This window comes from Rhinolophus hipposideros, assembly GCF_964194185.1.
Source record: "Rhinolophus hipposideros genome assembly, chromosome: 4".
Lineage (NCBI taxonomy): Eukaryota > Metazoa > Chordata > Mammalia > Chiroptera > Rhinolophidae > Rhinolophus > Rhinolophus hipposideros.
The window spans coordinates 49,666,494-49,683,689 of record NC_138050.1 but is presented as its reverse complement, the minus strand read 5'-3'; the positions used below and the strand labels follow the sequence as shown (position 1 = coordinate 49,683,689).

General features: G+C 37.7%; 1 protein-coding gene across 6 annotated transcripts in view; it reads left to right on the top strand.

The window, feature by feature from the left end:
* The window catches only part of INTS10 (integrator complex subunit 10), a 30,240-nt gene that overhangs the window by 6,768 nt on the left and 6,276 nt on the right, over positions 1-17,196 (top strand). For all 6 annotated transcript variants that reach the window (XM_081046439.1, XM_081046438.1, XM_081046443.1 and 3 more), the window contains exons 8-15: positions 167-336; positions 1,690-1,823; positions 6,029-6,182; positions 7,520-7,602; positions 8,261-8,413; positions 11,128-11,236; positions 15,435-15,514; positions 16,662-16,824. In XM_081046439.1, the coding sequence (XP_080902565.1) occupies positions 167-336; positions 1,690-1,823; positions 6,029-6,182; positions 7,520-7,602; positions 8,261-8,413; positions 11,128-11,236; positions 15,435-15,514; positions 16,662-16,824 (1,046 nt within the window). The remainder of the gene's footprint in view (positions 1-166; positions 337-1,689; positions 1,824-6,028; positions 6,183-7,519; positions 7,603-8,260; positions 8,414-11,127; positions 11,237-15,434; positions 15,515-16,661; positions 16,825-17,196) is intronic.

Here is a 17,196-nt window from a genome sequence, read left to right as displayed (position 1 = left end):
CTGATCGCTGCTCTAATTCAGAAGGGGAATTTATATCCATATGTAGACATAGAATAATTTCACATGCCTAGAGCTACATGTAGTAGCTCTGTTGAGGCATTTCTCTAGATCCTTTGCTGACATGCCCAGAGTAATTAAGTAAGTTTCATCCTCCTTCATCTTTCAGAAGCTATGGTGATATTTTACATAGAATGAAGGATCTCTGCAGATACATGAACAACTTTGATAGTGAAGCTCATGCAAAATATAAAAACCAAGTGGTTTATTCCACCATGTTGGTCTTCTTCAAGAATGCATTCCAGTATGTCAACAGCATACAGCCATCTCTCTTCCAAGGTTGGTTTAAGAATTTTAGAGTGTCCCAAAATACTGGTCTCAACAAGGGTGGTGAGGAAGATGAAAATGTTTACCTTCACATTGTTCTTAGATCCAAATAATTGTGGGATGATGCCAGTGCTTTCTAAGTTATTGTTGGTTATTTTGTAAGTACCTACTCATTAAAAATTTCTGTATCAAAAGATGAAGTGGTACTATGAAACTAAATAGAAATATTGAATGTCTTTACTTTAGAAAAGCAGCAGATGTAGCAAAGTACTGAAGTAGATTTCACAAAGACTTTGCAATAGACAAAGATTTTAAAAATAATATATATGCATAAAAACTCTAGAAAATGTGAAAAATAGAAAAATAGGAGAGGGAAATCTCCCATCATCCTTCCGGTATTACACAGCCCTCATTTTTGTGTATTGCCTTACAGTCTGTCATATATTTAGATTTGTTTGGAAGTTGTAACCATAATGTATGTGTAACTTTGTAGATTTACTCTTTTTGGTAATTGTATGATTTCTGAGCATTGTAAATTTGTAGATATATAAGAACAAATGAGAGGAAGTAACTTTCACTTGTAATATACCACTGACAGAGAAACTATTAACAATTTGGTGTATATCTGCACAGTCTTTTTTTGCTATACATACAAGGTTTGACAATTAAGTTCGTGAACTCATCCTAGAAAAGATGCTACATACCTCATTGCTGAATATCATTGTGGTCACCTTTGAAGTGCTCCCTTGGTAAGCTATGCACTGGTGCCAGCACCTAGTCCATCCTTCAAAGCAATTGTGGAACTCTTTTTCTGGAATGGCCATCAGAGCTGTCGTCGTATTACCCTTGATGTGCTGATATCATCAAAATGTCTTCCTTTCAATATTTCCTTTATCTTCGGGTAAAGAAAGAAGTCATTGGGGGCCAGACCAGGTGAGTAAGGAGGGTGTTCCAATACAGTTATTTGTTTACTGGCTAAAGACTCCCTCACAGACAGTGCTGTGTGAGCTGGTGCATTGTCGTGATGCAAGAGCATGAATTGTTGGTGAAAAGTTCAGGTCATTTTTGTACTGCAGCCTTTTCAGCACTTCCAAATAGTCAATTTGGTTAACTCTTGTCCAGTTGGTACAAATTCATAATGAATAATCCCTCTGATATCAAAAAAGGTTAGCAACATCATTGCAACCAGTTCACGAACCTAATTGTCAGACCTCATACGTACTTGTTTGTTTACCTAGTTGGGGCCACACTGAACATGTTTTTAATGACCTATATTTTCACCACAGTTGAGTAAACTTTCACCTGATATTAAGTATTCTTTTCCTTGCTGCATTTTTAAGTGTTGTTGTTTTCCCCCATCCATAGGTCCTAATGCCCCAAGCCAAGTTCCACTGGTTCTTCTTGAGGATATATCAAATGTGTATGGTGATATAGAAATTGATCGTAATAAACACATACATAAAAAGAGGAAGCTAGCTGAGGGAAGAGAAAAGACTATGGTAATCCTTTCTGATATGATTATTTACAGATTATATGTTTATGGTTTGCTAGAAATAAATCTTTGTAAAATATGGCTTTGGAGCTAAATTGATAAAGCTTAGATCTTTTAATTACAGAATATAATTACTATATAAACCAGTGGTTCTCAACTAGAAGTGATTTTGCCCCTTTAGGGACATTTGGCAGTGTCTGAGGACATTTTTGATGATCAGCTGGGTGGGGAAGGGTTGCTATTAGTATGGGGTGAGTAGAGGGCAGGGATAGCTGCTAAACTAATTCTACGATGCGCAGGATAGCCCCCTACAACAAAGAAGTATCCAGCCCCAAAGGCTGAAAGTGCCAAGTTTGAGAAACCCTACTATAAGTTATTTATACCTCTTTTCACTGAATGGCAATCAGTTAAATTTAAAAGGCAAAACCAAGCAAACTACATTGGCTATTTAGAGCAGCGTGCTGTGAATACTGGTCTCAGAATGGAAAGTACCTGGGCATTCAGGGTAGGAAATAATTATAACGCAGGAGAGATTGTGGAAAGCTTTTACGAAAGAGATCAGATCAGCCTTGAAGGATGAATAAGGTTTTGTCATTTGGAATTGAGAAGTAGATTTTTGTTGAGAGAGGATAGAACCATCTGTCTTCTCATTTGGCCAGGCAGTTAACCTGTGCAGGACCCTGATTTCTAAACTTTTTTGTAGAGCAGGAGAGTCCTTTCTTTCTGTGAAATCTTTAGTGGAAAGCCAGTGTGTAATGTGAAAGTGGAGACATGAAGGGCCTGGTAGTAAATATTTTAGGCCTGCAGGCGTTAGGATCTCTTGCAACTACTCAGCTCTGCTGTTACAGCCATCAACAATGGTAAACAAATAGTAAACTAGCCATGTTCCAATAAAACTTTATTTACAAAACAGGGTTTGGCCTGCAGGTCCTAGTTTGCTAACCCCTGCTCTAGTTGAAATGCCCAAGGGGAGCCTGGAGTCTCACCCACTTTTTCCCCCGCTTCTCCTCTCCCAGTGTCAGTCCCCTTAACCCCTCTTTTTCAGTCCTTGAGTAACATTTTACTAGACCCTGCCCTGATGAGTGATGTACCATAATTATGTACCATAATTAATCTATAAATGCCCATAGATGTCTCTAGACTATATAATATAGAATGGATTGGAGCAGGGAAGATGTAGCTTTTCTGAATGTTTGTAAAGTTATTAACCCTTTTAACAAGCTAAAGTGTTTCCTCTCAGTAAAATACATAAATGCACAATTTTGCAAATATTTCAGAGGTTGACAGGTTCTTTGAAATCGACCATGAACCCCAGATTGAGAACTCTGTGCTCAACAGGCTTTCTCAGATGCTCTCTGTCTACTCCTTTTTTCCTTCTTCCCTGACATTCCCAAGTTGGGTAACTCTCATTTCTGAGGGTGTGTGGTATATCCAGGTACTTCGCATTAAGGCCTCAGATACCTCTTTCTTAGATAATAGGTTGCACATTACTAGTTTTAAATAAAAGCCATGCCATGTCCCCATATGTTTCAGTATATGTGACATAGCCTCATCCATCCATTTCTCTGTCTTCCACTTCCTCCCTGTTCAAGCCATCCCAGTCTCTTTCCTGTGTCATCAAATCAGCACCTTGTCTTCATTCTTTCAGTCTCTCCTCTACCCAGCAGCCTGAGTCATCTTTTTAAAACATGAATCAGACATTCATGCTTTACCACCTCTGATGGCTCCCATCCCGCTTGGAATAAAATCTATGCTCTGTACTTCAGCTTCAAAGCCCTTGCCGAGCAAGCCCTTGCACGCAGCAGACATGTTGGTCTCTGTGCTCCTCTAGCACTCTGAGCCAGTCCTGCCTCCAGCCTCTGCCCCTCGCAGTGTGCACAGGTTAGAGTGCTTTTCTCTGCCAGGCTGGGTTGTCCTTCAGTTCTCAGCCCAAATACTTCTCCAAGTCCTCCCCGGAACGCCCATTGAAAGCCATCTGGTTTTCTCTTTTCATTACTCTCTTAATTCCCTGCATAGCCCTTGTTGCTGTCTGTTTTTCCTTTGTTGTTTGGTTGGTTTACCATCTGACCCTTCACCAGAATACAAGCAGTGTGGGGCCAAGGACATGGTCTGTTTTGTTTACCCCTGAACTCTATGCCTCAGAATAGAGCCTGACACACAACAGGTTCAGAGCCTGAGCCACAGCAGACATTCAGTAATGTCTGGTGAGGGAGTGAGTGCCCATTCTTCTCCCAGGTTTGGCATCCAGGCTGTGGTGGTGCTGCTTAAACCTGGCTCACATGTTCCTCTTTCCCTTTTTCACCTCTCTTGTGTCATCTACCACGCTCTGCTCCCATACTCTGCCCTCCAAGCTGTCTGGGGTTTCCACCATCTTTGTTTTCACTCTCTTAACTGATGTCATTGTGCTGGTCATTCTGTCCCACAGTCTGCTCTCACCTGATGCAGGTCCAACCAGGTCTGTTTGTCCATTCACAGCAGAGGACATACTTGATGATCCGTGAGCTCACCTCACAGACAACGTCTTATTTTACTCATAGTATTGGAGTTCTTTAAAATAATCTAGCATCTAAAAATTAGGAGACTGCTCATAACAGTCCAGATGTCTGCCTTCCCTTTAATAACTGTAATATCTGGTAGCGCTGGTCCCTGATGGTGGCCCACAACTGCACTGGGTGGAGGCTGGTCCCTTCCGCTGGGCACCCAGCCTGATTTCCCTGCTCCCATGACATACCAGGCGGCTGGACTGCGTGTGGCGGCCAGTCTTCTCCCGTAGGGAATATGTTCCTACCCGCACACGCTCCTGTGTGTGCCCTGCGGCCGGACTCTTGCTTCAGAGCACCCTCTCAAAGCTTCAGAGTACTTCTGCATTTCAAAATCAGTTTCTTGAAATTCTACAAACTGTTTGGAACTGCACACTATTCCCATCACATCTGAGGTCCCTTCCATAAACCCCTGATCTCGTTTTGAGGCAGGAATGTTTTCCAATGAACACACCATTCATTTTAGTATATCTTCCTGGATTGCCAACACGTAGCAAGGAACAGGACCCGGATGAAATAGGATACCTAACAGGTTTTGATTGTGAAAGGGACCTGGGTATGTGTCATTCCTGAGGGAGGATAAGAATATGAAGCTAAACGGTGAGGCAGGGGAGGGTCCTCAAGCGTCAAGAATACCAGGAGAAGACTAAGCTCTGAAAGTATGGGAGAAAGGTGGGTAGTGGGAGGGAGGTGCCTGGTTTTTCTGAGATTAGCTTGAGGAGTGGCGCTTTTAGCTAAAATATTTGTACATATTTATAGATGATCTTAGTGGGTAAGAATCTGCAAGGAGAACTTAATTTGGGCCATTGAATTAATAATAATGACCTCGGTGGAATATGAGATTTAAGAATTTCTTAGCAAAATAATATTAAGTGGAGTTGTTTTAACCTTTACTGTTTTGTCTTGTTTTGTTTGGCAAAATGTCTGACCATACCTAGTGACATTTACAATAATAGCCTTTCTTTGAGATCCTCTCTTTTCTTTGGTTTTATATTGAGGTGAAGAGCAAGAAAAGTAGGAATCCTTTTTTGTAAAATACAGAGGGCATTAATAGTAGATAAGTGCAACAAATGTGACTCCTGGCTGGACACCTTGCATTGCGGGAGCAGAGCTAACGAGGGGGTGACTATTAGTTATACGTATGCAGTGAACAAAAGATAAACAGCAGTCGTTTCTATGAATTATTTCTCAGGGGACTCAGGCTTCAATTTTATTCCATTACATGACAAACTGTTATTTGGAAGCAAATTAAATAATGTCACATATTGGGAAAAAAGTAAACTACAAAGCAGGTTCTACTTAATTAAGATGTATCTCTGAATATAAATTTTTAATTTTTGGCTTTTATAACATTGATAATGTTTTTAAATTATTGGAAGTTTTAACTCTATAACTTCACTCTGAAGCCAACACAAGCGTAGAATTTACCATTGAAGAAACATAAACTTAATTTTAAAAGTAAAACTTGTATGTGTGAGAGTGAAAAGATGAAAAATTTATATTACTTTTTAAAGCTAACTTGTTAAATTACCCAAAAAAAATGTATTCTACTCATGATAGCATCCTTTGATGTAAAATCCATATAGTAACCAGAATTGGCAGCAGTAAACATAATGTTATGGTATATGATTATATTGATACTTCAGTCATGTTCTTCACGTTCTCTGAGCAGAGTTCAGATGATGAGGACTGTTCAGCAAAAGGAAGGAATCGTCACATTGTCGTCAATAAAGCAGAACTTACTAACTCAATTGAAGTCTTAGAAAGCTTTAAATTGGCCAGGGAGAGCTGGGAATTGCTCTATTCCCTAGAATTCCTTGACAAGGGTAAGAATTTGCTTGTCGTGTTAGTGTTGTTTAATTTTTTTTATATAAAATCATGCTAAAAAAATTATTTACTTGAAATGCTAAGTCACTTGTGGCTAATTAAATCGATTATAGTAGTTCACATAGGATTCTTTTTGAGCAAGATATGTAATCAGTTATTAATGTTCAAATAACGATTTACCTCTTAGCTTCTATTCTAAGGGTTAAACAGGGTTGGGTGAAGTTTGAGGGGGAGTTTTGGGTCTTCCATAATTTGTATTACTGACCTTTTTGGAGGGTTGTCTGTTTTGTGCTTTTGTTTTTGTGTTGGGGGGGGTGTATTTTGTTTGCTTTTTATTGTTCTGTCCTATGGCTTTACGTCTTCCTTAAGCCACATGTAACAAAGAATACAGAAGGTAATGATATTTTTATCTGTGTTAATTGCACAGCTTAAAAAACTCAAAATCCAAACGCTACAGAAAGCCGTTTTCTTTTCAGTATAGACAAGAAACTACAGGGAATTTTATCTGTATAGCACTGGGGGTGCCAAAAAATGTATACACGTGACTTGGATTCATCTTTTATTATCGGTATATATTGAGTATTACAGTGTTAATACAATTTTTTCCTTTCTTAAAATACGTATGCATTGTTTTGGCACCCTCTGTATTTGAACTAGTAAGTATTTCAACATTATTTAGAAATCACTAGCACTTCACTAACCAGCATATTTTTACTGCACTTTGGAATCAAGGCTCATTACTTTCCATTTAGCTAGTAGACATTCACCTGCTGGCCTGCTTCTGTCACATGCCTACACAGAGCCCTTTGTCTGATGTGTCATGTCATATTTTCTACTTAAACATAGCATCATTAAGTGTCTCCGTGTCACATGCAGAATTGTGAACTTGTATGTGACTTTTGGAGGGGATTTTCCCTTTCATTATAAATTAACATTTTAAAACTGACTAAAACTCTTAGTAGGGTCATCTATCTATTATTTTAATTGAGTGAAAATAAAATAATACCTTTTTCTGGGGAAAGCAGAGTGATTTAAAAAAATAAATGAGATAATATGTGAAAAGCATTTTGAGCAGTTCTTGGCATATGGCATGTGCTTAGTAAATGTTGTTGCCTAATAAAAATATTGCTTGTGTTTTATTGATAAGTATTTTATGTTCTAACTTTACATCTAATTGAAATTGTAGACCATCGTTTAAGAAATCAAAGTCTAAAGTTACTGTCCATTTTTTGGTGATTTGTCTCTGACTATTATTATCTCTTGCTGGGTTTGTTAGTTTTGTTTTCTGCTTCTGTGTTACATATTTTTGGTAAATTTGCTTTGAATTCTCACTCAGAATTTACAAGAATTTGTTTGGCATGGAAGACGGATACTTGGCTTTGGTTAAGAATCTTCCTCACTGATATGATCATCTATCAGGTAAACTAATGCGTGTTTTAAGTACCTGTGTCTTACACAAGATGTGTATGTCCTTTTTGTGGATTATTAGTCCATGCTCTGAAGACAGATGTTACGTCTTCAGTGGCAGAGGGATTATGGTCCACTTTCATTTCAAAATAACTCCAGAATGACAAGGCTGCATCTTGTGTTATTTTTGGTATGTCCAGTCCCACTGCTTTATAAAAGTAAGATTCTTACTTTTCAATAAAAGATGAATACTTCTTAACCCTACCCCTTTCTACTCTGGTGGAGTCTGTCTGCCTTGCTGTGCTGTTCTTGAGCTCCTTATACCCAAAATGGAGAGAGCAGATAATTCACTAACGGGATGGAGAACTTCCAGTTTTTGTTGTTGAAATGGACATGTTACTGCTTCCATCTTTCATAAGGGTGAAGTGGTATTCGTAGTAAAATATTTGTGAAGAAATGGTGTATTCAAATGTACTTTATCAAAGGGCTTCCGTTGCTTTATTTAGTCTTAAGAATTAAAATCAGAAATACTTGCTAAGTCTCATTTTTTGTCCTAGATGATCAAGCAGAGGTACCTTATTTGTAGTTGTCTGCTAGTTGCTTAATTAACTCTGGAGATTCATTTTTAATGGCAGTGTTTTTTCTCTCCTTGCTGTGATGTCTTTCTAAGGGTCAATATAAAAAGGCAATAGCCAGCCTGCATCATTTAGCAGCTCTCCAGGGATCGCTTCCTCAGCCACAGATCACAGGACCGGGGACCTTGGAGCATCAGCGGGCCCTCATCCAGCTAGCAACTTGCCACTTTGCTCTAGGGGAGTACAGAGTGAGTACTGTGCGCCCCGCACGGGACCTTCAGATGCACTCAGCTACCCTGGGCTTTCTGTCTGTCCTAGAGTGGCTTTTCAATTTGGTGCATGTTTACTTGAAATTTGGTCTTTCTGCCTAGATTTATTACCTACTCTTCTGAAAAAGCACAGTGATTTTGTTTCACTTAATTTTCTCTTTACTATAGCTTCCCTGAAATTAGACTTTGTGCTTTTCGCATTTCCTATTTATTCCATTTTTTTTTCTTATCTGGAATCCCTTTAGAGTGGAATCTGTCTGTTGTACTTGGACAGAAGGGGCCTTTACTAAGCAGGAAATGAGGATTTCGTTCGCTTCTTTGAACCTCATATTCTCTTTTTCATGGCGATGACACCTCCTAGGGGCTGATGTAGAAAGTCTTCTGTTTTCTCCATGATTGTGAGCCTTTCCTACCACAGGGTGGGGACAGTGTTCCTTATCTTTGAATCTCTCACAGCACCCATCACAGTAGTTTGCACAGCTCCGAAACTTAATAAATGTTTGAATTCAATTAAAATGGTAAATATGTTCTTTATATATATGTAGATACTGTATAAATTTAAGACCACAGCCTAACACACAAACTGATTCTCATCTGGCTGTATGTTGATTACTGTGTGATTAAAAACCCTGAATTTTTTAACTTGAACTTTGAAATATGATTTATAATTTGCCAAGAGTTTTAGAAAGAAACAATTAGAGAGTATGCATAGACTATGTACATTTAAAATTGAAAAGGCTTTTTTACCGTCATTTATGTCATTGGGTGCCTAATGCTAAGTTTCAATCAATTCCTTCCAAGAACTTCAGAGAGCACATGTTTACCCACACAGATACACATATATCATGTAGATTTAGACAGCTAGACAGCCGTTCTTCATTGTAGTAGGAACTGTGAAATAAACTAGTAGATTGATTAAGCTAGGCAAACTCCTTCTGTTTGAGGGCTTCAGTTAACAGCTCTAAGCTGATTGGGCCTACATCTTTGGTCTCTAACTACTGCCTGTCTTCCGCTCAGACTCAACATGTCCAGATGCGAGTTTCCTTAGTTCTCTGGCCCTTCAACAGGAAATGGTCAAGTCCTGGTTGACTCTTACTCTAGCTAATCTTTCTGATTCTTCCAGTATGACACTAATATCTTTGCCGTAGTGTGTTTTATTTCTAGTGCCACCACCCTAACCCATGGTTTTTAACTCAGTTTTTTGCCTATAAACTTTTTTCCATTCCTATAAATGATTGTCATTGCTTTTTAAAATAATGGCTGTCATCATTCCACTTAATTAAAAGACTGACTTTCTAAGTACCCAGAGTTGAACCATGGTCTGGGGTGGAGAGCAAAACAGGATATGGGAGCACTGCCTTTGACAAAATATAATTTGAGTTGGAGAGAAAAGTTTAAGACAGTTAAAAATCAAATATTAAGCGGTATGCCTCAGACATGTGCATAATAAGCATTCATCAGCGTCCATTTAGTCAAGAAAAGATTTATAGAAAAGGTTGGCTGGAGGTGAGCATTGAAGGATGGCAGCATAGGACTCTGGAGTACAAGTTTTGGTCCCACTACATATTAGCCCTATGACCTGGCGCAAGTTATCTCACCAGGACTGTCCAACTCAAGTTTAAGTTCTTAAGTACCACGCTGCCAGTCTCTTGAAGCTAAAACTTCACAACCTTATGGCCACGGGGGGATTCTAGATGTGCCAAGGTACCAGCCTCTGAGACCTCAGGACGATTTGTTGTGGCTTAAGGCAGCCAGAGTCCCCAGGGCAGTTGCTGCCAGCTCTGGGCAGTCTTACAAATACTATTTTCTGTAAGTACCAAGACATAAAAAAAGTTGAGAAGCATGGACTTAAGATTCTACTTCCTCATCTGCAAAATGGAGAAAATCAGAAGGTTGTGCCTGGCACACAGAAAGTGCTCCCTCAGTGAAATCTGATTGTTGTTATTAAAATCTGAATGGGTAGATGGAAGGTGAGTGGTGATGCCTTACTGTCTGTGGACCGCAACCAGCCTTCTCCGTGTAGCACTGGAGGCCTTCTCTCATCCCCCAGCTCTGCATCTGTGCGGTCGTTTTTATCTGTATTTCCTAAACCACACCCTCCTTCCCCTCAAGTAAATCACCTAACCTGATATATAGCCCTTACCCACGTCTTTCTCTCCACCTCCGAAAACCCTTTTTTCTTTTCCACATTCCAAGTCCTTCCCCCTTTAAGCCTTAGACCAGAATAACCTGCCTGCCTGCTAGTTTAGCCTCCATGTATTTCTGTTTCATTTTAAATTACGTTCTATATCATTACTATTTAGTTTTCTATTTATAGATCCTGTTTCGTTAATTTTTCTATTCAATGAGTTAGTAAATATTTTTCAGAAAGGGACATACTGATTTAGGAGGCCACTGTGCTGTTTCACACCTTGGTAGTTTAATTACTTTTTAAGTTTTGTTCTTTTCTTTTTTTAACAGCAGAGAAATGAGTTATGTTCCCTCAAAGGTCTAGTACCTAGATTTAATCTTACTGTTACTTTTCACAGGCACTGTTGTGCAGACAGTAATGGTCATATAAAGAATCTTGAGGCATTGCTGCAGCCCTGTGTGTGCACACGTTGCCCAATTGTATGCAAACATTTCAGTGTGATGTTCATTTGGTTTCAGTTTCAGAAACTTCAGATTAGTTCCTTTTGTCTTATTTTCTTTAGCTGACATGTGAGAAAGTCCTTGATTTGATGTGCTACATGGTACTCCCCATTCAAGATGGAGGCAAATCACAGGAAGAACCCTCAAAAATAAAGCCCAAATTTAGAAAAGGTACAGTGACAAGTTTTATTTTTATTTTGTAAAAATAGCTTTAGGACTGAAGGCTGGGAAATTTTTTTATAATTCCTGAGAAGATAGTATTGTGTGGAGTGGGTAGATGCCTGACCACTGCACTGTACACCTGAAGCTGAAGCTGAATAATACCGTATGTCAACTATAATTTAATATATATATAGTCACAGGATGTGGAGTACAGCACAGGGAATAGAGTCAGTGAAATTTTAATAGCTATATACAATGTCAGAGGGGCAATAGGTTGGGAGAGGGGGTTTGCCACTTTGTGGGAGGTGAAATGTCTAACTATTGCATTGTTTTGTACACCTGAAACTAATAAAAAAGAGAAAAAAAAGATAGTATTGTGTGATCTGCAAGGCTTGACAAATTGTATAAAAAGTTAATCCCTTGTCAAGTGTTTTCTTGGCTCTGATTTCATAAGCAGCTGTAAATTTGTCTTTCTTCCAAAGTTCTCTTCATTTCTTGAGTTTGTTATCTCTTCAGTTGTGAACTCCTTTTCCTGCCTTTACCAATTCTAAGAAAACTTTTAGATGATTAGTTGAGTATGTTGTAGCATACCCTTCTTGGGCTGTTTTGAACTTCAGGTGACACATTGCTTGAAAACTATATAAATTTAGTTGTAATGCTTATATAAGAAAGGAAGAAGACTCGCTGTCACTGATCTTAATTTTCACTTTAAAAGTAGAAAAAGACAAGCAAATTAAGCCCAAAGAAAGTAGAAGTCGGGAAATAATAATATGAGCAGAAATCAATAAAATAAGGAAATTAATAAAGCCAAAAGTTGGTTTTGGCTTTATTAATTTGTTAAAAATTAACAAAATTGATAAACTCCTAACAAGATTGCTCAGAAAGACACTAATTACCAGTATCAGGAATGAGAGAGGGAATGTCACTACAGATACTACTGAAATCAAAGGCCATTAAGAGAATAAGTTTTGAGTAACTTCATGTCAATAAATTCAATAATTTAGATGAAATGGAAAAATTTCTTGAAAACACAACTTACCAAAATGGACACAAAATGAAATAGAAAATCTGAATGTTCTGCTATTGCTCAAAGAAATTAAAATTTGTTATCAGAAGCCTTCCCACAAAGAAAACTCCAGGTACAAATGGCTTTACTGGTGAATTCCATCAAGCATTTAGAAAGAAATAACACCAGTACTACACTCAGTCTTAATAGAGGAAGAGGGAACACTTTCCAATCCAGTTCTTAAGGCTCCCATAACTGATTGCAAAACCAAAGAGCATTATGAGAAAACATTAAAAGCCAGTATCCATCATGAACTTAGATGCCTAAATCCTTAACAAAATAAGAAGGGTAATACGCATACATATGCCCAAGTATGTCAGGAATGCAAAAGTTGTTTAACATTCGAAAATCAATCACTGTAATTCACTACATTAGCAGATTAAAGGAGAAAAATACATGATTGTCTTAATAGATGCAGACAGAATTCAACTATGTTTACATTTGTCATTCCTGATTTTAAAAATCTTGGCAAACTAGAAATAGAAGGAAACTTCCTCAGCATCATACTTAACTATGAAATATTGAATGCTTTCCCCAAGAGCAACAACAATACAAGAATATCTGCTCTCACTGCTTTAATTCGACATACTGGAGCGTCTAGCCAATACAATAGGCAAGAAAAAGAAAAAAGGCATAAAGGTTAAAAAAATACTGCCTTTATTCACAACTACATATTTGGCAACGTAGAAAGCATAAGAAATCTCCAAATAGAATAACATCAAGAAACATACTTAGGGATAAATTGAATAAAAAATGTGCAAAATCACGTGTGTAGAGCAGAAGACTCCATATTGTTAAGGTACCAGTTCTCCCCAAATGTGTCTTATCAATTCAGTACAATCCCAGTCAAAATCCCAGCAGATTATTTTTTTTTTTTTGTAAAAATTGACAAGGCTGACTGTAAAATTTATTTGGAAATACAAACTACAATAGCCAAAACAGTTTTGGAAAAGGTGAACAAAATTGTGTGACTTAATCTACCTGATAGCAACCTGATTTCAAATGTAATCAGGTTACATTTGTTGCTTACTTAATGTAAAGCAACAGTTATTAAGACAATATTGGCATAAGAATGAAGAATCTAGAAATAGACCCACACAAATATGGTTAAATGATTTTCAGTGAAGGTGCCAAAGTAATTCAATGGAGAAAGGAAAGCCTTATCAATAAATGGTGCTGGAACAAATGGATTTTTATGCAGGGGAAAAAAACGAGTCTCGACCCTTATATTATTCACAAAAGTGAATTAGAAATGGAGTATAGTCTAAATGGAAAAGCTAAAATGATAATATCTTTTAGAAGAAACTATCTTTGTAACTGACAGTAGATAGATTTCTTAGGACACTGAAAACTTTCTAGAAGAAGAAAGCATGACAGTTTTGATAATTATTAAAGCTGCTTGAAGTACATGGCAGTTCATTATACTTTTATGTTTACTTTATATATGTTTGAAATTTTCTATAACAAAAGGTTTTAAAATATATGTATATAGCCCAGACCCCTTCAAAAATTAAGTTTCTCTGGAACAGAAATAGATGAGGTGGGTAAGACTTGACCTAGCAGACATCAGGACTTATTTCAAAGGAATAGTAACTAAGATAATCTAGTATTGACGGAGAGATTGACCAGTGGAACAGAAGAGAGAGCCAAGAAATGGATGGCATTACAGTTCAGTGGGGGAAGAATGAATTTATCTCAGTGGTACTGGGACTATTGATTACCCAAATGTAAAAACAACAACAATGAAAATGAGATCCCTCTTTCATACTACACAAAAATTCTTTAAATTTTAAGATTTAAATATGAAAACTAAAACTTAAACTTGTAGAAGAAAATCTTTGTGCCTTCTAGGTAGAGAAAGATTTAGGCTACCAGAGCACACAAAGGAGATGATTAAGGTCTTGGTTTGAAAACCATTGCCTAAAGTTTTTTCCACAAGCATAGAAGAAAATAGATGGGGGGAGGAGGGTTGACACAATGTGAGGGATATAAAGGATAAACACCTAACTATAACTTTGTTTTGTGCACCTGAAACGAATTAAAATATATATATATATACATATATATATATATGAATGTTTAGTTCAGCACTGTTTATAATAGTGAAAAATTGGAACTCTCAATGTCTACCGTAAAAGAATAGATAAATCAATTGTGGCATATGTAAACAACAGAATACTGTATAACATTGAAAATTGGAGGAGGGGCAAATGGGTGAAGGGAGTCAAAAGGTACAAATTTCCAGTTATAAAATAAGTAAGTCCTGGGGATACAATGTACAGCATGGTGACTATAGTTAATAATACTGTATTGCATATTTGAAAGTTGCTCAGAGAGTAGATCTTAAAGTTTTCATCACGATAAGAAAAGTATTTTCTTATTGTCACAGAAAAGTATTCTGTAACTATGTCAGGTGATGGATGTTAACTAGACTTATTGTGGTGATCATTATGCAATACATACAAATATCAAATCATTATGTTGTACACCTGAAACTAATATAATGTCATATGTCAATTATGCCTCAATTAAGAAAAAAAATCAATGACCTAGAACTACAGGTATTAGCATCAAAAATGTAATTTGCAGAAGGGTACATATGCTATGGCACCATTTACATGGTAGACTGAATACGTGGAAAATATTCCTGTGTTGTATGAATATAAATTTCTGCATTAAAAGTATGCAATATGCATAGAGATGATAAACACCATATTCAGAATAAAATTTACCTGTAGGGAGGGAGGAAGAGAATGGGATCGCAAAAGGTATACAAGAAACTTCAACTGAATTTGTGATAACTTATATTAAAACCTTTAAAAATGAAAGCAAAATGTTAACATTTTATAAAGCTGATTGGTGAGCACACTGGTGTTTGTAATATTCTCTCTACATAATTTTCTGTATATTTGAAATGTTTTCTAATAAAAAGTATTTAAGCAAGCTTAGGAAAGAAGATTGATAAATGAAGTCTAGAGACTGTTCAAAAACCAGTTTCACCTGCAGTAAATATAGTTAAGGCTTAAATCTGTGAAATCATGCAACTGTTGCTTGTCTTTTTTTTTTAAGGAAAGCATCAAACACATGCTTTTCAAAGCTATTTTCTTTGGTAATAACAAATACATTGTGGACTTTTGTTAGGTTCGGATCTGAAGCTCCTGCCTTGCACCAGCAAGGCTGTCATGCCGTACTGCCTGCACTTAATGTTAGCTTGTTTCAAGGTAAGCTTAAAGGTGATTAGTGTGAATGTTCATTTGTCATGAAAGACAGTTAATTTGTGTTGTTCTGATGATCTGGAATGACTCCAATTGAGAGCCTTGAAAATGAATGTTAGTTTAGTCCTTTTAAAATGCAGATTGGTGTAGAGAAGAATTACGTGGGCTAAGAATTAACAAATATTTATTAACTATTGTCTGTACTAAGCAAAGATCAGTAGGAAGTGATCCCATCCTTGAGAAGTGAGACAAACATGCAAATAACTTTGCTTGTAGTAGTGTTCAGTAAATATTTTATAAATTAATATACAAGTCAGAATATATTAGCTACAGAAGAAGGGAATATAAATGTAGTTGGGTTCATAGAGGGATGATAAGTTTATTATCATGAAGATACGGTGAGTGAAAGCATTTTAGGAATCGAATGAACACCAGCAAAGGCCCAGAAGGAAGGTTAAAGACTGTTGAAAGAACCCCAGGCCCTTGGCTGCAGATATTATGGACCCTTAGAGTAGACAGGCTTATGAGAGAGAGAACAACAGTATCGGGTCTCCACTTTAGAGCAGTAATTCCAAACTAAACTCATCATGAGAATCTCTTGGGGTGACAGAAACAATTTAAAGGTGATTTTAGACATAGCTGCTCATTTAGAACAAAAAGTCTTTTGAAGTTTCTCCAGTTCACATTCCTGTTTCCTTCCTTGTTGCTCACTGCCTTTCTTTCTCCCCGGTCCATGTTCTCCTCAATCCCATCTCTCCCAGATGGCTTCTTGCCCACCCTCCACCCCCACTATCTCCTTTAAAAAAATCCCCAAATTCTTCTCTCTGTTTATAGACTGCTCAGCTTTCTCTCTCCCTTATTTCCAAATTCAAAGCTTCAGGCCCACCATGCCTGGCTAGGTCCCATCAAGAAGCTCATGTAGACGTGTTGCTAGCGACCATTTTCACAGCGCAGGGGTAACCAGGGCTTCTGGTCAGGACGCACTCTCCTGCATGGGCAGTTGTGATGTTTGCAGGGCGGGTTTGTTTTCTGCTTTGTTCCCTTCTTACTCATACCACAGCATTATTTTTAAGGAAGTGATGATGTTTGGTGTATTTCAGATGACCCCGTGATTCTTTTTCCTATTGTGTCTGCATACATCTTTGTCTTGCAGCTTAGAGCTTTCACGGACAGCAGGGATGACATGGCGCTGGGGCATGTGATCGTACTGCTTCAGCAAGAGTGGCCCCGGGGAGAGAATCTTTTCTTGAAAGCTGTCAATAAGATTTGCCAACAAGGAAATTTCCAATACGAGAATTTTTTCAATTATGTTACAAGTATCCTTTTTCTTGTTTAAGCATAAGAAATTCTGATCTTTTTTTTTTAATGAATGAACCATTCTGGGTAGAAATAATGGTTTTCACTGGGGGAAAAGGAGAAGGAATGGAGGATTTAAAATTGGACTTGTGAAAGTCATAAAAGGCTTCAAGGAGGTAATACAAGGAATCAGGAATGTCAACTACCCTGTTCCATTTTCCACTTCCAGCGACTTCAGAAAAGTACCCAAGATGCCTGAAGTAATAGCCTACAGGTTCCTGATAGGCCCAGAGTGGCTGGTTTGGCCATAGAACATAATAGTTCATTGGTCTTCGTCTCACAGAAGAGGGCCTCCAGGGGCCTCTCCTGGGCCATTGCTGGCCCCTGGGGTC